Genomic DNA, 22059 nt, shown 5'->3' with positions numbered 1-22059 from the left:
CCATTAGATGCAACCTAACACTACATGGATTGGATTTCAATAGAGAGCATATTCCCATTTTAGAACTGGCTTATTATAGGGTTTGGGTATTGTATCACATATGTCCCATATTGGTACATGTGTCTTAGCTCACCTCTTCATTATATCTACTGCAGTCCACTTTTCATGAAAAGGTTGCCAAAGACGTGTTGTCTAAATGCAAAAAGGAAACATCCATGTTCAACCCTGTTGATGCACCATTACACAATCCATGGATGTACATGTCCAGGATTTAGACATCTTCATTTTAAATGAGTTGTTCAGGCATCCAAACGACCTCCAAGAGCGCGTTTTGATGTACAAGTGAATTGAATGCGGACATTCTAAGGGCAGTAACAGGACATGGCCAATGCTGGTATGGACTCTTAATCAATGAGAAATGATTCTCTCTCGCCTAATGGTTTTGAAGTTACCTTCTTAATAGCCATTACAGGACATGACCAATACTAGTATGGACTGTTTGATTCGGTTATAACGATGCTAAAATAGCAGCTTGTTTAACATATTATTTAGTGTATATTATCCTATAGGTGGTCTGCTAGTCCCGCAGGCATCAGCACATGCCAATATGGTGCACTTGTGGCACTAGCAAGTCATCCATCAGAATCAGGCTGGTTCAGTCTTTTAGTGGGCGACAGCATAAGGATAAAATTAATAACTAGCTAAAAAAGATAACTTCTTTTTGTACACTGACTTACAGGGTGACCAGACTGACCCAATTTTCAGGCAAGATGTGGCCCACCTGATGGGTGGCTTGGATTTTTTGAAGACAAGCCATATTGGCACCTGTGCTGCCACATAGAGGGGCTGGGGAGCTGTACACAGTGGGATTGGCATACCTTTGTCTTATTGTGTTTAAAATGATAACAGACGAAGAAGCTGCTATCTTTTTCTTTAATTTTCTGTGAGCAAGATTTTAAATTTTATAATTTCCTATTTTTGAAAAATATTTTAAAACTTGAAATTAAGAACTTCCAAATTCTTTAGGAATGTTGGTGACAGTTATGAATACTAATTTTTCTTTTGGATGAATTATGAATTCGAATATAACAGCTATCATATCGTCATAACAGTCATTGTTAAAGAGCCTTCATATATGTCAAACTGTAATGATCAATGGCTTTTCTATTTGAGGTATCAATTTCATACAATGATCAGGCTGGATATTTGTACCAGGGCTTTCATTTTGTACCAGTGGTGCCCATAGTTTAGTGATCCAAACCATTGATATTAAGTGAGATACATGCACAAAAATCCCCCAGTTTGAAGCATCCTACCATCGAATGTTTGGGATTTTTTAGGTTGAATCTATCCTTTTCTTTTTTGGATAACTGTCCACTTGGCCGCTGATTGAACTCTTTTTGTATTTTTCTTTTTCAATCTGAATTATTTTGTGTGTCATCATCCATGGCAAGGGTCACAATATTGATGGTTGGGATCATTGTACTTGTCCGGATGATAAGTGGACTTCAGCATTGCCTCTTGTTGTTTCGAGAACAAATGCCGTAACCCATATGACCTTGCATTTAGAGAATGCTACAATCATTGAAATTGATCGATTCTCCTCCCTAAATTTTGGATTGCTAGTTTTGTTGTTCACAAGTGTTCTTCTTCTGCTAGCTGTGTATGGAAACCTTTTCTTCTTCTACTATAACTCATTGACAAATGATCTAGTGAGCCGAGTGTATGGAAACCTTTCCATCCGAGTAGTTGCATTTGCATTCGTTGGCATCCACATCACTATCTGGACTGTTCATTAGGTCTAGTCTACTCTTCATAGGGTTGTTTGAAAAAAATCATACCAATGGGATGATCGAAACTGTAAATTCACTGGCAGGTAAAACATATGGACAAGATTGTTAGTAGAAGTCAGGTCTAGTCATGGATGCTTAGAGCTATCAGATTGCTGTGACTTCTGCCAAGTAGTGGCAGAAGAGTGGCCTGACCCTAATGGACGTACCAGATAGGTGATGCGGATGCCCAAAGCATACAAATGCAACTAGGTTCACGGAAAGGTTTCCATGCACTGAGCCCACTGGCTCGTATCTTTAACTTATATGTACGAGTATATGCACCTGTGCATCTATTGCTTGTTTGTGGGATTGATTATGATGGTGTTTTCTTACTTATTTTCTTTCCTTCTTTTTTCTTTTTCATTCATGAACTAGATATGGTATCCAATTTCAAAAACGTTGGCTGAGAAAGCTGCATGGGAATTCGCAAAGGAAAAAGGACTGAATATTGTTGTGGTCAATCCTGGCACGGTCATGGGTCCTATCCTTCCTCAAGGTGCTATCAATGCCAGCATGGCCATGCTGCTTCGCCTTCTTCAAGGTGCTATTATTTACTTAATTACTTCTACCAGTCTACGATGGTTCCTCAAAGAATAAATGGACTGATAGCAGGAAATTTGGCAACTCTAATATTCACAGCCCGAATAGAGTAGAATGCACCGTTATGCATTGAACGGCGAAATATGCTAATGCTATTTACTGCTGCATTTCCTTTTCATTTGAGAGAAAAGCTTTGATACTTCAGCAGAGAGTAATGGTTGATATGCAGGCACTAAGAAATTGCACACACAACATATAGTTAAACAAAACTGTTCAGAGCATGGGTGCAATTTTAGATGGACCATAAACCAAAAATTTCACTGATCTTATTTCCTAAGTGGCTGAATGATAGACATTTAATGGATGGTCAAAATGAAAAGTCATTGAGGGAGCTGAAGTCAGTCGAGGGGTTGTAAGATTGAAGAAATGACATGTTTGAAGGAATCTACAGGTTTGCGAGAAGGCATACATCTTGGCAGAGGGAGATGCAAGGTTAAGCGGCAGCTTTGATGGGGAGCAAAGGAGGGGGAGGTGTGTGTTGGTTAGGGATTCAGGAGTAAGTAGGGAAGGAAATGGAAGGAGGGAAGAGAAGGATATGGGGGTGAGATGGCATAACAATCAGCGCCTGCAGGAAGCTGAAGGATGGATGTTGGTTAAAAGAAGGGTATGGATAGATCCACCAAGGGGAAAGGTCGCAAGAATTGGCTAGCAGGGAGTATCCAATGATGTTCATGGCGAACTTCCTGGCCGACTGGTTTGAAGTGCACCTTATTAGGGCTTTTGGGAACTGCCGGACGGTGGTAGAAGTCGTCATTCCGAAGGACAGAAAATCAAAGCTTCCCAGGGACTTTGCTTTTGTGAGAATGTTGTTGCAGGAGGAGGTACAATCAGCCATTACAACTTAACAATGGGAAGATCCATTGGGGAAGATGCTGGTACAGAAAGCTCACTATGGTCTAGAGTCTGTGAACAGATTGTAGCTTAAGAAGGGAGAAGAGGGCATGAGGACCTTAATATCGAGGGGGGTGAGATACCTTCTAGTCGGGGAGAAAGGAAGATTGCAAGGGAAGATGGAGAAATGGGTTAATGAGGGGAAGAGAAGGGGTGTGGGAGGAGAGCTAAGGGTAGAAAGGGGAAGGAAAAGGGAGGGGGAAAGATTGGGGGCGCAAAGTGTCAAACAACCATTTACTCTAAAAGCTTAAGCTGTTAGACTGTGGTGTATCAATGTTTATCAAGGGACTTTATCACTCCAACACCCCCCTGCATGTGCGGGGTGGGAACTCTGCACGGGAACATACCGACGAGGGTGGAGGGACACTCACAATATAAATAGGCCGGGCTTGATTTCCCGGTCCCTGGGCCGGACTTGGACCCCCCATGAGAGAATAATTTATTAGTGAGGCATATTTGCTGCTCTCGAGATTCAAACATAGGACCTTCCGCTCTGATACCATGTCTAACAACCATTTACTTTAAAAGCTTAAGCTGTTAGAGTGTGGTGTATCAATGTATATCAAGGGACTTTATCACTCCAACACAAAGCTCCAAAACTTATAGAGATGCCACACTAGGTCGGGAGTTGGAACTAGAAGTATAACTTAATCTGATGAGAGGGGGAGAAGACGTAGCAGGAAGAGGCTAAATGGGCATGGAAAGAGGATGAGAAAGTGAGACAGGTGGTCCGAGCGGATCCAAGAGTGGTGGAGGCATATTTGCTGCTCTCGACTTTTACAGTGGTCTCTCACAACTCAGAGGGTCTCGCACTCTTGCCTTTCCAATTGAGTGAGGCTTTAAGCAGAGAGGGATGTAGGATGGTTGGCTTGGTGGGCAAGTGTTGGAGGCTGATACCACTCGTAAGGAGGAAAGCATGGATCAAGAGTGTCTTCATGCGGCGGCTTTCTCGGTACTAGTTAATGGGTCGGTCGCCAAAAGGATATTTTAAGATATCAAAGGGTGTACGGTAAGGGGATCTGCTTTCATAATTTTTGTTTGTGTTTGTAGTGGAGGCTTTAAGTAAAATGTTAGAGAAAGAGAAGGAAGTTGGTCTGATCAGCGGTTTTAATGTGGCAAAAGATGGAAATTGGATTTTCCACCTTTAGTTTGTAGATGATAATTTCTTTTTTGCATGGCAGAAACTACAACGGTGGACAACCTGAGGAAGATTTTAAGGTGTTATGAGGAAGTTTCAAGGTTGAAGGTAACCTTAGAAAAAAGAGAGATGCTAGGCACTGGATTCTCTAGAACGAAGCGCTAAGTACAACAAATATGTTTGGGTGTGGGGATGGGGCTTTTATGTCAACCTATCGTGGTCTTCCTTTGTGCGTAGCTAGCAAAGCATCTATGGAACAAGTTGATTGAAAGATTTGAGAGGAAACTCTCTAGTTGGAAGAGTCAGCACTTATCGTTAGGAGGTCGATTAATGTTTATTGAAATGGATCTATCAAACCTACCACTCTACTGCATGTCTTTATTCAATTGCCCAAAATACATTTTGGAGAAAATGGAGAAATTGAGGCGAGATTTCCAATGGAGAGGAGTTAAGGTTAAGCAAAAGCTTCATTTCTTGAAATGGGATGAGGTGTGTGTGTGCAAGCTTATAGCTAAAGGGGGAGTGGGTATTAGGGTTTTGGAGTCCATGAACTCGGCTTTTCTAAGAAAGTGGATGTGGAAGTTTGGCAATGAAGATGGGAAACTGTGGAGGGAGATGATTGTATCAAAGTATGGGGTCCAATGGGAAAGGGGGGAGGTGAGAGAATCCTCAAGTTCCAAGGCATCAGGAATGCGGAAGGTAGTCATCTTGTTGGCCCCTAAGTTTTAAGGAGGGGGTTTCCTACTCTCTTGGGAATCATATTCAAGTCTGAGAGGATATTTGGTGTGGGGACAGGCCGTTAAAGGATGAATTCCTAAGGCTAGCTTGGCTGGCTCTAGATAGAGACGTAACAATAGCTCATTGTTATTCTTATTACGAAGAGGTTGGTGTATGGTGTCCTGCTTGCTGAAGGGACCTACTAGATGAGGAAAGGGAACATCTTGCTTGGTTACTGGAATGGTTGTAGCTTTACCATCTGTTTTCGACCAAAAAAGGATACGATGGTTTGTAAAGCACATGCACAGGTAGTTTTTTTGTTTGATCTTTCTAATCAGTGGTGCAATAATTATCAAATGGGAGGGGATCAGAGAACACATATTTCTTTGGCATTATGGTGCACCTCCTAAGGGGGAGGCTTTCATGTGGCTGGTGGGAAGGAAGCGGGTTTTAATTGTAGACTGTCAAACAACCATTTACGCCAAAAGCTCAAGCTGTCAGAGTGTGGTGTATCAATGTATATCAAGGGACTTTATCACTTTATAAGTTGTGGGAGGATCTTTTAGCAATGTTCAATGTCTATTGGGTAATGTCGAAGTCAATCAAAGACCTCTTGTGGGTGTGGCGTGGTGGAGGAACAAGGAAAGAAGGGAGAGTAATATGGTGTCTCTTTTTTATGGTTGTGCTATGGAACATATGGGGGGAGTGGAATAGATGGTGTTTTCATAATAGAAGTGGAACTGTGGCGGAGAGAGTGGGGAGGATCAAGTGGGAAGTAGCGAAATGGACATTTGTGATGCAGGACATGAAAATTAAATATGATATGTAAGATTTCAGGCTTAGATCACACCATTTCAGAAACAATCACACAAATTCCATATCCCACGTGAAAGTCCAAACATTCAATTAAGGGGAATCTATGCGGGTCCAGGCCTACACATAATAGGGTTGGATCAATAAAAATTATGAACCAAACAATACTCAAAGATAAGAAATAATCATCCACGGATGCATAGTAATCAGTCCCTAATCCAAGGGATTCAGAAATTCCAATTCGGGGAACCTTAGGGTAAGAAAATTGGCAAATAACTTGGGAAAAACGTAATCTAGGGTTATGATTCATGAAACACGGCTATGAGAGGATAAAAGAGGATAAAAACCTGAGCCAAAAGACGATCCCGCGTGTGGACAACAACAATGGCCAGACGGACGTGTGTGTGATCTCGGCCGCAGTGTATGGGGCCCACTATTCAGAAAAAGGCCGCCTTGGCCTTGGTCGGCCAAGGATGGTCTCCAAAACCCCCAAATCTCAACTCGACCCAATGTACGGTTTGTGCGTGGTGTTTCGCCGAAGTTTCAGCTCTCCTGCGGGCCGAAATCTGGAAACCTGCTGTAATTAAGAAATCTGATGCAACAAAAGGATGAATTCGAAGTACGGATGATGGGGGAAGATGGAAAAAAGATGATGGAGGATGGGGGTGAATCGGGATCGATGTGGCTTCGCACTACGGTAGTTAGCCCTTCGAAAAGGGAGGGCTTCGCACCCACTTTTGAATTCTTCCACAACTCACAAAGAGAGCAGAAAAATAAAGCAGGAATTTTTTTATTAACTTTAATGAATCAAAAGAACTACAAGGGGTGCCTATTTATAGGGAAAATCCTATACCCCAAAACTCTCACCATGTGCGCAACCTATTACTTGGCGATGAAGTAAACTAAAATAAAAACCAAATAGAGAAATCTAAAGCGTTCACAATGTTCTAAATAATAACAATAAACAAAACCTAAAATATGAAATCAATCCGACAAGTGGGCCACGATCATGAGATCCCATGATGGGCTTTTCTTGATTATCAGGCCCAATCTTTTGAACCAAACTTCATCTTCTAGATAGGAAGCCCTCCCTGGACGTCGTCATCGAGACAGATCGATGGTGGGGCCCTCCTACTCCGTGAGTACGTGCGTAGGTGAGGCGGCGTGCGTGCGCGTATGCGCGAGATGTCACCATCAATCTGTCTTGTTGACCGTGGATGTTTGTAATCTTAACTCTTTGTTTGGATTGTAACTATTAGTTGTATTCTTTGTGCATTGGCTTTTGCCTGAGCGGTTTACTAATAAAAGTACAATTAACCTTTTAATAAAAAACATTGATGTGATTTATGGTTGACAAATTATTCATAAAGAGATCATGGTGGGTAAGGGAAACGAAAGCAAGAAATATGAAGAGAAGTAGACACATGGCATTCTCTTACACTCTCCTTCAAGATGGAGCAAAATATTGTACATGCTCAGCTTGCCTAATGAATTGTGAAGATGATGTCGTCTGGAACCTTTGTTGAGGATGTTAGACAACTCATTGTCCGAGTGAACAAAGGGAAGAGCCAATATCTTTGATGCAATCTCCTCACATACAAAAGGACAATATTCTTCGATGTGCTTTCTTTGCTCCTTAAAAACATGTTCATTCACCATATGGATGATGGCTTGACAAAGGGAAGAGTCAATATCTTTGAGGCTACCCTCCCACGTACAAACCGACATTGTACTTCAATGTGCTTTATTCGCTCATGAAAGACAAGATTGTTCACTATATTGATGTCCTGATTATCACAATGAAGGGAAATAGGAGAGGAAATGCCAAATCCAAGATATTCCGTAATGGCCACCACCATTACCTTTACGATACGGGCTGTGTAATGACCATTATGGTCTCTCTTTCTCTCTCTCTCTCTCTCTCTCTCTTCACACACACACACACACACACACACACACATATTGCAAAAAACCTGAAAACCTGAATCTGCCCCGTAATGGATCGTTACAGGGCTGTTACGGCTTTCAAAGGGAGTGTAACGGGCCATAACAATGGTTATGGGTCATTTTTTTTTTTTTTTCCCGTAATGGCTGTTACAGCTATCACAACCCTGTAACTTGTAACATTTGGTGCTGTTACCTTTACAGCCCTGTAACAGCCGTTACAACACACCATTGCCAAAATCCCATTTTTTGCAATAGGGATATAAACCAAAGGAGTTTACATATCGCATTAGCAATAGGATGATATCCAGCATCTTCAGAGGAACACATGATAACACTGTTTTATGCTTCTCCATCTTACAAGGTTTCTTGCCATAAAGGTAAAATAACCACTTGTATATCTTATATCATTAGTTGGGCCAGCCCAATTAGTGATACAATATCTACTCATGTTCAAATGACCATGAATACAAGCCCCTTTCTTGAAGCAAATTTCAAATAGGAAAGAATGCGATAAACTTCTAAATGATGACCGCGCGAAGAATGCAAAGACTGGTTCACCACACTAACCACTTAAGCAATATGTGGATGCGTAATTATTAGGCAGAATAGTTGTCCTACAAGTTGCTGATAGGTTGTAGCATCACAAAGTGCTTCAGACCATTGATCATGACAATGATGCTCAACGTTGATTGGAGATTCTGTAGCCTTGCACATAACATGACAATATTTGTCGCCATACAGCCTTTGCATGGCACTACGGTGCCCTGTCTAAGGTGGCGGCTTTCACCTGGTTGGTGGTAAGGAATAGGATGCTTACAATTGATAATCTGTGGAAGCTTTCAATTGTTATAATTAATGCTTGTAGCCTATGCTTATTTATTCATTGCCTGTTTGCTAGATTGGTGTGGGAAGGGTTCTTTGATCTATTCAAAGTCTCTTGGGTTTTTTTACGGGGTTCATTGAGATGTTTCTCATCTGGCATTGGGGAGGCCGGGGAATGGTGTTAAGAAATGGAGGTATCTTTGGGTGAATGGAATAACTGTTACTTTCAGAATATTTGCAGGTCAGCCCTGGATGTTTTGAGAAGGTGAGGCTAGCTGTCTTAGAATGGGCTGGTTGATTGGTTAGGTTCTGGGTGTTGTTTCTTTTTTCACTCTGGTTTGATCATCTTTGTATAGCTGCCCTCGGGATTTTCTTTAATAATATTCTATTACCTTCCAAAAAAATAAAATAAAAATGGCAACATCAGTGGGAATACCAAGAGCATACTTCCTTCAGGATATTAAGATCCCTTTCTTTAGTGTTGTTACTTTGAGTCAAAGATGGTATTTTAAGGGTCCAAAATCTATAGTTTGAGTATACTTAGCTGATAGGATGACTTGATGAATTTCCTATTCTCTAGCCTGGTTAGAACAATGTCATCAACATAAACTATCACAATGGTAGTATTGTTCTGTTCTTTTTGTTTTTTTTGGTTTAATTTGAAAAATAAATGATTGAAAGTACTCCTCTTGGAGCCTAATTTGAGAAATAGCGATCTTGAAATTTTCAAGCCACTTCCAATGGGATTGTTTCAGACCATAATTGGTATTCTTCAATAGGCAGACTTTCCCTTTCTCCTTTTGAGGACCAACATTTGGGGCAATCAATATATACCTCCTGAAGATCCCCATGGAGAATACATTTTTAACATCAAGTTGATGAAGCTATTTTTGATTAGACGTAAATAAGAGGACTCAAATCGAGTTCAGTTTTTCCATGGGAGAATGTGTTATTAGAGTCAATCCCATGTTGAGTAAAAGGCCACTAGATGAGCTACGTGTGTTCTATTAAACCATTGTGTGTATGCTTTAGAGCAAATTTCCTTTTACATCCAGCATGTTTTCTTTCCAGTAGGTCAACTTTTTTCTTTTTTCTTTTTTCTTTTTTCTTATTTATTTATTTTTTATTTTTTAAATATAAATTTTGGGTTAGCTTGTTAGTACACACCCATGTCAGTACACACTCTATGTTAGCCACCCCCACTAGGGATCGATACCAAGACCTCAAGTGTTGAAACGAGGTATCCAGTAGGTCAACTAGATCCCAAGTTCCCTATTTTCTCAATGCAGACATCTCTTCCATCATGGTAGTGTTTCTATAGGGGATTTGTTAGAGCATTTGCAACTTTGGTAGGAATCGGAACATAGGAAATAGAAGAAAGACACAGAGGAGCAACAGATTTTTAGGAGACAAAATTGCTAATAGGACAGAGACGTGTTAGTTCCTTTCCTTTTCTCAAAGCAGTGGGTAGGTCTGATGAAGAAATCGATGGAACACAAGAACCCAAAGGAGATGAAGATGGGTGATGGTGGTCAATAACAACTCAAGATGACTCGTCCTTTTTCCTACGCTGATTACAAACATGTAACTGGTACTTAGTTATTTGAGACTGTTCATGATCAAGACTAAGAGAGCAATCAACTATTGCAGGAAGAGGAACCAGATCATCCAATAGAATGTGAGAATGAACTTGCCTTGTAGTGAAACATGTGATAGCTTTTGAAGAATATCTCATCTTTTGAAACATATCATTTTATCATTATAGGACGATAACATTTATATATATATATATATATATATATATATATATATATATAACATTTATATATATATATATATATATATATATATATTGTGAATTAAGTAGCCCAGAAAAACATTCTTTGTAGACTGAGGCCATAACTTGTTCCTAGAAGGTACGAGTTTGTGTATAAAACATACCCCCAAAACTTTGGAGGTATATAGAACATATGAAACTCCAGTTTCAAAAGTTTCATGGGATACTTGACGATCAAGCAGAGGAGTGGCATCCATGGCAACAATAAGAACTACTTCATCCCAATAGATTTTTTTATTTTTTATTGGTACAAACATACCAATCATGATGGATCTTGTATTCTTGTGACCTTTAGGAGATGATGATTTTTTTGTTTAGCTACACCATTCTGTTGGGTATATATGGGCACAATGTTTGGGATTTTATACAATTTTCTGTAAAATAGTTTCTAAATACAAATCCCGATATAGATACTCTCAAGGATTCTCCAAATGTTTTATTTATTATTATATTAAATTGAGTTTTTGCTATCTTATAAAACATTTTGACAATCAAAGTAACCTCATCTGTCATGCCACAAACTCGATAATCAAGCTCACTAAATTCCCAGCTGCCGAATTCGGTGCCGATATCCTCTGTAGTATCCTATTCTCGGCACCTAGCTCCCATACGCCAGGTTCCGATCCTGGTATCCCACAAGGAGGATTTTCAAAGTGATTTGTTGTTTTTGTAAAGGAGCATAACCATAAGTGTACCAAAGTCACAAAACACCATCACATATCCACCATATAATATTTGAGTATAGCGTTGGAAAGGGAAATACAAAATGTAACCAAAATCCAAAAGGTTAGGCTCATGCTTCGGGTTCAATGCTGCTGATACGCTCTCACATCACATGCAACGTAAACAAATGCGCATAAGCTTCCTACGAAGTTGATGTAGGACGACCTAATCCAACCTTAAATGAGCATGGTATGAAAGGGGCAGATTCGTGCAATCTTAAAAAATAAATAAAATATGAGTCTGCTTTATACATCATAAACACAAGAAAGAAATAATGTTAATATAACATTGATTAGGGCCATCCATCACAAACATGAAGTATTGAATCTTAAAATTTGAATTTAGTTGGATCCGGCGAAAGATATAACTTTCGTCTTGCAATAGGTTTGTCTAACGATCCAAGTGGATTTTCTAATCCAGAAAAATAGGAATTTCCTGGATTGGGAAATCTGGACAATCCAGAAAAGAATTGGTGGTTCTTCAAATTTAGTTTTGGGTGATGGGTTTTATGTGGGGATGAAAATCTTTTGAGATCTAATGATTTAGATAAAAAGAAACAGGATTTGGCTTCTAGATCTAAAGATTCTAGGAGAAAAGGAAGAGAATGGGGTTAAAGAAAAGAGTACCTTGAGAAAAGAGCGAAGGAGAAAGAAGTAGAGGATGAGAAAATCGTTTACCTGGGCCTCATGCCCTCTTCCAATCACTGGAAGTAGAAGACGAAATCGTCAGAAGCAAAAAACTCTCTTTTTCTTTCATAAACATAACATAACATGCTATGGGTTTAGGGCAACCCTTATAAATTCGTAATTACATGAAATTACCACTTTACCCCTACTAAAAAAAGTTTCAAAAAAAAAAAGAAATTCGTACAAAATTGTGCACAAATTGTCTCAAAACTTAAATAAGTCAAATGTTCATAAACTATAGGTAAATTGAAAATGCTTGATGGGCCCCGATGATAGCGCCGTGAAGGTGGTGTAATGAAGGTGGGCCATGACGATCAACGGTCCGATCACACCATCCTCGCGATCCAATGGTCTAAATGTCTCCTTTAAGCAACTTACTCATGTCACGAACACATGTGTAAGGTCTTCAACCTCTAGAGACCTGACTCGTATCCGTCATCTAACCACATTGACATGGGTAACGCACGCCTCCTGCATTGATATACTTTGAATGGCCTGATGTCCGCATCAGAAGCTTAGTAGAGTGTGTGTGCGTGCGCAATGCACATGACAAGAACACAAATATTAGAGTAAGCGGAAAATGATGGAGAGCGAAGCTGCCAAGTCCATGAATGCTGTTAGCCATACTAAGGCTATGCAATGCAAGGCCTATGTGGCCGAGTATTATATGCTAGAGATGCAATGCAAACATGCCAATCCTCAACCAATCGACATATCAGAATAATTCATGACGGGAAACATCACCGGGGTCTAGTACACTCTGACACTGGCTGCCGCCCATCGTGCGCATGACCAAGTGAATGGAAAAGACCTCGCTATCCGCCTTGTTAGTGGTATGCCAATGCTCACCTGGCTTGTCGATAGCGGGCCCATTTCACAAGCTAGTCAGACTCGACCTAGCTTATAGCCCCCTACACCCGGGCGGATAAGGTCACACCCCTTTCCAACTGACCTCAACATATTAGGAGACGCGGCCTGTTGGTATTTGGCACTTGGGCACTCATGTTATCCACTTGGTCTCGATGTTGGAGTATCCTACTGGTGCCATAGGGTTTATGGACTTTCACCCAAGGACATCCATAGCACCCGACTTTCACCCAAGGACATTCATAGCACCCAAGTGCTAGAACATATTTCTGGTATCCAATTTTGCTAGTCACGGTATGACTGTGGTGGCCACAACCTCGATGTCGCTAGGGTACAAAGGTGATTGTGACATTCAGAATTCAAAATGCACGAGTCATACTATCCAAGTCATGCACCAAACTTGCGCATGTGACACGATCATGTGGGGCGACCGGTGACCCTATCTCATATGGGGTCCCCTAAGTATCTCAAGCTGCAAGGCATATGCTTTGATTAATCGTCATCCACAACAGGCATATAAATGGGCATGATATCCATTACACTAAGCATGTTACTAGTGTTCCCTATTAGGCTAAGTGCACTAACATGTCATCCAACATATCATGTGATAATCGACCTTAATTGGTTCGGTATACATAGAGAGCGGGACCTGAACGACAAGCCACACTAGTAATGTAAAGGTCTGTGGCGTAGCCCACGTTAGACTAACATCGGCTCTCCATGCAGTTTGTACATTAAAAGGGTCTAACATTTAAATGTAAGTCTTGGATAAAAATACATACACCAAGGCGTGGCCCACTTGGAACGGCATGAATATACACCCACATGTGTAACATGTGTGTCACTAGGTTACCAATCTATTGGGCACATGGCCCACTGATGATGTCCTAACACAATCAGATTATCAACTGCATCACTATAATTACTTTAATAGGATGATCTGCACCGTGTAAACATCAACGGTTACAAGTCGTTGGTTAGTCACTCGAATGTGATCCTGTGCTGATGGCCGATCTAAGACTCGGAATTTCATCGTTTTCAGGCAAAGTATATATTTCAACGGGTTTATTACAACCATTGTGTCAAACATTACATACGTACACTAATTAGAGATATTAAAGTTGATTTGGTAATTAAATTCCAACCCCTATAAATATATTAGGCATAACAAATAAACATCACAGTCGCAACATGGAGGGTTTCAACGGTTGACACTACTCACTATTGTTTTCTATAGCGTGGTCCATATGGGATTAAGATTGGTCCCATCAAATGATCTGGACGATGAATGGACGGCGTGGATTTCTCATAGATGCCATGGTGGGTCCCATTGTCCCATGTGGTGGACCCCCAGGTGTTGAACCAAGATGATATGTGTGTTTTCCTTTCATTCAAACTTGTACCACAGGTCTATATGGCACACAATCATCAAGGTGTCCCACTTTTCCCTATGGTATGGCCCACCTGAGATCTTGATCGGCCTCATATTTGGGCCAATGACCTAAAATAATCTTGGTAAAATAGATGGACGACATGGATTAAACACAAACATCAAGGTGTCCCACGAGTGGGACTCCATCTGCTACAAAAAGCGCCAGGGACCCCGACCCCACTATTCCTTATGGTACGACCCACTCGAGGTTCAGATCTGCTTGATTTTTGGGCCCTGGGCCTAGCATGGTCTAACAAATTGGATGGATCAACGCGTGGGGCCCCACATGACCCTCCATCGTTCTAGCTTCCCCGGGATGCAGGAAGCAAGCGGCGTCTTTGGACGTTGCTACGACCAACGTCCTGACGCAGTTCTTCTCTCTTTTTTGTTTTGTTTTTAATTCAAGGTGTGGTCCACGTGGAAGATCTAGTCCGCTCATCGGGTTGGTCAACTCATGGTGGATCAAATGAGATTTGGTTTGGGCAGGTTTGATGGATTATAAACATCATGGTGGGCCTATGAAGGTTTCAACAGTAGGTGTCATTGTCGCCACTGCTTTCTATGGTGTGGTTCACCAGAGATCTGGATCGGTTTGATTTTCGAGCCCATGGCCTAAAATGAGTCGGCAAAATAGATGGATGGCATGGATGAAACATCTACATGGTGGTGGGAACCACAAGTGGGGACCCCATTCCCCACGTCATTGCATGCAGTGTCCTTGACATTGGGGTTCTTAGCCCCACTGTTCCTTGCGGTGTGGTCCACCTGTGATGTGGATCGGCTTGATTTTTGGGCCCATGGCCTAAAATGAGTAGGCAAAATAGATGGACAACATGGATGAAACACATGCATTTTTTTATTTTTTTTAATTTTTCCCTTGTACTATGGTCCACGTGGGAGATCCAAATCGTTCATCAAGTCGGCTAGCTCAAGGTGGGCTCAAGGAGCTTTGGATGAATATGATCTTTGTATTTTTCCACTATCCAAATCTGTGTGACTCTAATCAACAGTTGGGTAGAAATAAATATCACGGTGGGTCACACAAGGTGGCCCACACCATGACAACATGTCCCCACAGTGTCCAATGGTGTGGCCCACTTGTGGGTCCCACAAAACCCACACATTTAGAAGAAGGGAAAAAAAGAAAATGGAAAAGAAGGATAGGAGATCTCAGTGATAGGGTTGGCCCCCGCCACTATGGGGCTCTCCATACCCATCTATACATACATCAAGGTGGGTCTCACCCTTGTGGGCCCACCAAAAATAAGACAACACAAAGAAAAGGGGGGATTTCATCCTCCTTTGCACTCATAATGACGGATGGACGGTCAGATTGGGCCGGATCAATGATCGGATGGTCCACCAAGCTCCCCTACTTCTCTCTAAGCTCCCTCTCTCTAATTCGCTCTCAATCTCTCTTCTCCCAAACCATCTCTCTAATCTCTCCCTCTTACTCAAATTTCTCTCTAATCTTTCTTTCCTTTTCTCTCTCTTGATCTTTCCCTAATCTCTCCCTCTAATATCTCTAATCTCACTTTCTTTTTCTCTAATCTCTTTTCTTTTCACTCTCTTGCTAGGAAAAATGGTGGAAATGAGAGAGGTTTGGGGTTTTGTGGTAGAAATTTTAGGATAGAGAGGGAAGAGGGAAAAGAATGGTAGGATGGGGAGAGGGAAAGAAAGAGGAGAGTGGCTTAGCATGGGCAAGGGCATGGGCAAGGGCATAGGCTCTCATGCCTTTTAGGGGAGAGGGAGATGGATTGTGTTGACTAATGGGGAGAGAGAGGGATGTGAGTAGGAGTATTTTGAGCATGGGTAGGGAGTGTAGGGTTCTTTGGTAGGGGCTTTTGGTCATTAGGCAAGAGATGGTTGTGAGGGCATGTGTGAGGGTGTGAGGGTAGTTTAGGAATATTACTTTTATATATTCCTTGTTAGATTCTGTAGGTGGGCCTCACGCCACACGTACGTAGTGCAGCACGCCTCAATTTGCGCGCACACAAACATCTTCTACACGGGGTATCACAACAGGGTATGCCGCGCGGCGTTGGAATCGCAGCGGTCGCGTGGTCGTTAAGGTACAAGTCTCAGGTCGTTGCGGACCTAAAATAGGGTCGCGATAAAAACTCGCTGATCTGGTCCGCCCGGGACATGTTGGTGCCCGAAATTGAAGCATACGGTCGATTAATCGGGGTACAGGTCTTACATCATCCATACTCTTCAAAAGGTAGATCGATGTGAAATGTAAGTAATCATCAAGAAGAGAAATAAAGTATATCTAGCTAAATACAAAAACAATTAGTGCTGGTCGTTATATGTCAGCATGGATAAGAAAAGAATTGTACTCGTATTACTTCTAGCTTGAGATGATGTTCAGTAGTGTTTTCACGATTGACATGTTTCACATTGAAATTTCAAGTCACCAGCAAATTTATCAGGAAAAGTAATTGAAGAGATTTTAATGGTAAGTGCCTTCAATGAGTATGTTACAAGTATACTTGTTCCTTATAAAAGTGGAATCAGGAAAAAATGCAGAACCATCTCTAGTCTTGAACAGTTCGAGCCTACGAGTTGAGTTCTTTCATGATAATCTTGGTTGTTAACAATGTGAGAGGCAACTTGATTATTACAATACAATCTCATAGGGATATCAACCATGAGCTCAAGCTTGCACATCAACTTCTTTAACCAAATGAGCCCACATGTTGTGTGGGCCATTTGTTGTTGATAGATGTCTTAAATCTGTTAAATCATCAGTTTGTCGATGACAGTTTGATGTCATCGAGCAGGCTTCGATGTCATTAAAGTCAGCTCAATGCCATCGAGTATTTCCTGGATTTCCTCTGTTGGTTGTTGGACATATTGGTGTCATTTTTCGATGACATCGAAGCAGTGTTCGAAGCCATCGAAGCTGGGTCGAGCAATCGAAGATTTCCAAAAAATCCATGTTTTGTCGCTGGACAGTTTTGGTGGCTGTTTGATGTCATCGAATGGTTTCGCGCAGAATTTTGCGGATCTACCGGATTTGCAAAATTTGCTTCCGATTTCATTTGGGATTCTTTCTAAAACTATATATATGGGTGTACACGGGATTGGTAGGTATTCTGAGGGTTTCTAAATAGTTCTAGGGTTTCAAAGGGGTGGAGCAAGGGTGATATTCGAGGTTGTTCAAATTGGGTAAGCCTTCTCTCTTTGTAATTTCTGCTTTCATAGTGAATTTCTATCGTTTTGTGCTGCGGTTTTTTCCCGAAAGGGTTTTCCACATTAAATCGCTGTGTTCTTCTTCCTTTTGCTTGGTGATTTTGGATTGCTATCCTAGATTTATCTCTGTGTGATTCCGCCGTTCCCCCAACAAGTGGTATCAGAGCAATCGTTGGGGTGCAGGCTTGAATCTGCAGGATTAACATTAATGGGAAACACTAGGTATGACATTCAGAAGTACTTAGGTAAAAATAACTTTGAGTTATGGAAGATCAAGATGATCAGTTCCTTAACCAAGCAAGGTGAAGATGGTGCTCTTGAGGAGCGAAAGCCGACTATCAGTGATGATGATTGGAATACTTTTGATAAAAATGCCTTATCCTCGATTCGTTTGTGTCTTACGGATGAGGTCCTATATAATGTTTTGAGGGAGAAAACTGTAGCTAGTTAATGGGCGAAGTTAGAGGATATTTATGCGAAAAATCCATTGAGAATTGCCTACACTTGAAGCTACAGTTGTTCACCCTCAGGATGACAGAGGGTGGGGATGTGGGGGCCCACATCAGTAACTTTAATAAATTGATTTGCAAGTTGTTGGACAATGAGGAAGTGGTTAAAGATGAAGATCAGGCATGTATGTTGTTGAATTCTCTTTCGGCATCGTATGATTCATTTAGGGACTCATTGTGCACCGGAAATAAAACCCTGAGTGTGGACACAATTATCTCAACCTTTCAAGGGAAGGCTATGAGAAAGAAAAATGGTGGCGTAGGGACATCTTCTGATGCACTGTTTACGAGAGGCAGGAATACTGATCTAGATACAAGATCTTCAAGACCTAGATCCAAATCCAAGGGCAAGGGTGAAGGAAAATTAAAGTGTTAGAACTGTGGGATGACTGAACACATGAAGAAGGATTGTACAAATCCTAAAGCGAAGAAAGAGAACTCAGAGGCTTCTTCCAGGGAGGCCAATGTTGTCACATCTGATGAAGAGACAAGTGGAGGTGATGCTTTGTCTGTGTCTATGATCAGACATTTGCACGACAATCGTAGAGATGAGTGGATCCTTGACGCAGGAGCGTCATATCACATGACTCCTCATCGGAGTTGGTTTACCAGTTACATAGAATGCGACGGTGGACAAGTCTTTATGGGCAATGACAATGCCTGTAATGTTGTGGCTATTGGTACGGTGAGCATCAAGATGTTTGATGGGATGGAGCGTACTTTGACTGATGTCAGGCATGTTCATGATATGAAGAAGAGTCGATTTCTCTTGGTGCACTCGAGGCTATAGGGTGCAAGTTCACTGGTCTTAATGGTGCCCTTAAAGTTTCAGAAGGGGTACTCGTGATTATGAGAGTGCAAAGGCACGGAAGCTTTTACAGGTTGATCGGGGGCATGAAGGTACTATCTGATCGTTGTTTGATTCCAGTTTTTAAGAATTCTGATTTAGATATATATGAGCATTGTATATATGGTAAACAATCTAGATTATCTTTTAAATTTGGAAAACATGTAAGGGAGTGCTTGTTTGTGTGTACTCTGACGTATGAGGGCCATCGCCAGATGTTTCCGTTGGAGGGTCGTCATGGTTTATTTCATTCATTGATGACTACTCCCGGAAAGTTTGGTTTTACTTCATGAAACGTAAATTCTAAGTTTTCACCATATTCAAACAATGGAAGGCAATGGTGGAAAAATAGTCAGGGCGAAAAATAAAGGTTTTAAGGAATGACAATGGTGGAGAATTTACTTCCACTGAGTTTAATGAATATTGCAAGGATGAAGGGATCATTAGGCACAACATAATGCGCCACACACCCGAACAAAACGGTGTGGCTGAGCGGATGAATCAAACTCTTTTGGAGGGTCCGATGCATGTTAAGTAATACTGCGTTGGCAAGGACCTATGGACAGAGGTCGTTAACACGGCTTGCTATTTGGTAAACCGGTCTTCTTCTATGACAATTGAATGTAAAATCCCAAAGGAAGTATGGAGTGGTCATAAGATGGACTACTCAGATTTGTGCATATTTGGTTGTGAGGCTTACTCTCATATATCGTCAGTTGAGAGAAATAAGCTAGACTATAGAGCCAAAAAGTACATCTTTATTGGCTATGGTGTTGGTGTAAAAGGTTACAGGCTATTTGACAAGGTCACATGCAAGGTCATCACTAGCCGTGACGTCAGATTTAATGGAAGCTTCCTATTCCACAAGAATGATCAAGAGGAGTAAGAGGAACCAGAAAGGTTGATTGTAGACATCCAGATTGATATAGATGATACTTAAGTAGAGACAGATGCACAAACAAAGGTACATGAGCAGGTGGAGGAGCCACCTGTGAGAAGAAACCCACCGCATGATCATAGGTTACCGATAAGATATAAGGACGAATCTAATATTATATATGCCCTCATTACAGATGAGGGAGACTCATCTACTATTCAGGAGGCTCTTGATGAGCCTGATGCAGACATGTGAAAGGTGGCTATAGACGATGAGATGGACTCTTTGTATAAGAACCACATGTGAGAGCTAGTGGAGCTTCCGGTGGGCTGAAAAGCGATCGGATGCAAGTGGTTATTCAAAAGGAAACATGATAGATATAAAGCGAGGCTGGTAGCAAAGGGTTATGCTCAAAGAGAAGGAATTGACTTCACAGAGATATTTGCGTCGGTGGTTAACCGGGTATCAATCAGATTCGTATTGGCGCTGGTTGCCCAATACGATCTCGGAACAGATGGACATCAAGACTACATTCCTGCATGGGGAGTTGGAAGAGCAGATCTACATGAAGCAACCTGATGACTACGAAGTTAAAGGGGTAGAGAACAAAGTTTGCAGGTTAATAAGGTCGTTGTACGGCCTGAAATAGTCACCTAAGCAGTGGTATAAAAAAATCGATTCTTTCATGTTGAGTCAGAAATTTACTCGAAGTGAATACGATCGCTGTGTCTATTACAAGACACTGAGTGATTGCAAATTCATCATCCTAGTATTGTATGTTGATCGCCAGTCATGATATATCTGTAATCAATGTGCTGAAGACACAGTTGTCAGGGACATTCGAGATGAAAGATCTGGGGGTTGCAAAGAGGGTTTTCGGCATAGATATTCATAGAGATAGGAAGAGGAGAAGGCTTTAGTTATCACAGGCAGAATACCTTTAAAAAGGTGCTGATTAAGTATAGGATGGACTAGGCAAAGCTGGTGTGCGTTCCCCACGTGGCTCACTTCAAGCTTTCCTTAGAATAATGTCTTAAATCAAATGAGGAAAAACAAGTTATGGCTCATGTGCCATATTCGAATGCTGTTGGCAATTTAATGTATGCCATGGTCTGTACGAGACCAGATATTTCACAGGCAGTCAGTGTTGTGAGTAGATACATGTCAAACCCCAACAAACAATATTGAGAAGCGGTGAAATGACTACTTCGATACATTCGAGGTACAAAAGACTTTGTTTTAACTTTTGAGAAGACGGGCAAAGTTGGTAGGGTATGTGGATTCAGACTACGCAGGCAGTGTGGATTCCAGAAAGTCTAATTCAGGATACTCGTTTGTACTAGCGGGTGGAGCAATTAGTTGGATGTCGAAGCTTGAGTCTGTAGTGGCTCTTTCCACGATCGAAGCAGAGTATATGGCAGTGACAGAAGCGTTTAAGGAAGGTGTTTGGTTGAGAGGCATGATAAATCAATTGGGGCTTCAACAGGAAGCCGTGCCGGTTAATTGTGATAGCGAAAGCGCTATAAATTTGGCTAAAAATTCTATTTATTACTCTCGTACTAAACACATTGATGTTCATCACCACTTTATCCGACAGGTGCCTGAAGGAGGCGTGACTCTGGAGAAGATTCACACTAGCGTGAATCCAACGGACATGCTCACCAAGGTTGTTCCTATAGAGAAGTTCAAGTTCTGTGCAACCTCTTTGGGCTTGTCGATGGCGTAAAAAAAAGACGGAGTGTGCACGAGAAGCATTGATGAAGCTATGATGCGAGATAGAGATAAGAGAAGATGACAAGAAGTTACACGTTTGAAGATTGAAGACGTAGTGGAGATTATTGTTGATAGATGTATTAAATCTGTTAAATCATCAGTCTGTTGATGACAGGTTCGATGTCATCGAACTCAGCTCAATGCCATCGAGTGTTTCCCAGATTTTCTCTGTTGGTTGCTGGACATATTGGTGCCATTTTTCGATGACATCGAAGGGCTTTCGATGACATCAAAGCAGGGTTCGATGCCACTGAAGCTGGGTCGAGCAAATCCATGTTCGAAGATTTCCGGAAAATCCATGTTTTGTCGCTGGACAATTTTAGCGGTTGTTCGATGTCATCGAACAGTTTCACGCAGAATTTTGTAGATCCATTGGATTTGCAAAATTTGCTTCTGATTTTGTTTGAGATTCTTTCTAAAATTATATATATGGGTGTAAGTGGGATTGAGAGGTATTCCAAGGGTTTCTAAATAGTTTTAGGGTTTCAAAGGGGTGGAGCAAGGGTCAGATTCGAGGTTGTTCGAATCGGTTAAGCCTTCTCTCTTTGTAATT

General features: G+C 41.4%; 1 protein-coding gene across 2 annotated transcripts in view; it reads left to right on the top strand.

Annotated features, from left to right (window-relative positions):
• LOC131223666 (phenylacetaldehyde reductase-like) overlaps positions 1–22059 on the top strand; it is an 86477-nt gene that overhangs the window by 44692 nt on the left and 19726 nt on the right. For both annotated transcript variants that reach the window (XM_058219120.1, XM_058219121.1), the window contains one exon: positions 2208–2373. In XM_058219120.1, the coding sequence (XP_058075103.1) occupies positions 2208–2373 (166 nt within the window). The remainder of the gene's footprint in view (positions 1–2207; positions 2374–22059) is intronic.

This window comes from Magnolia sinica, chromosome 13 (genome assembly GCF_029962835.1).
Source record: "Magnolia sinica isolate HGM2019 chromosome 13, MsV1, whole genome shotgun sequence".
Classification (NCBI taxonomy): Eukaryota; Viridiplantae; Streptophyta; class Magnoliopsida; order Magnoliales; family Magnoliaceae; genus Magnolia; species Magnolia sinica.
Note: the sequence above shows the minus strand (reverse complement) of the source record. Positions and strands in the feature narration are given on the sequence as shown.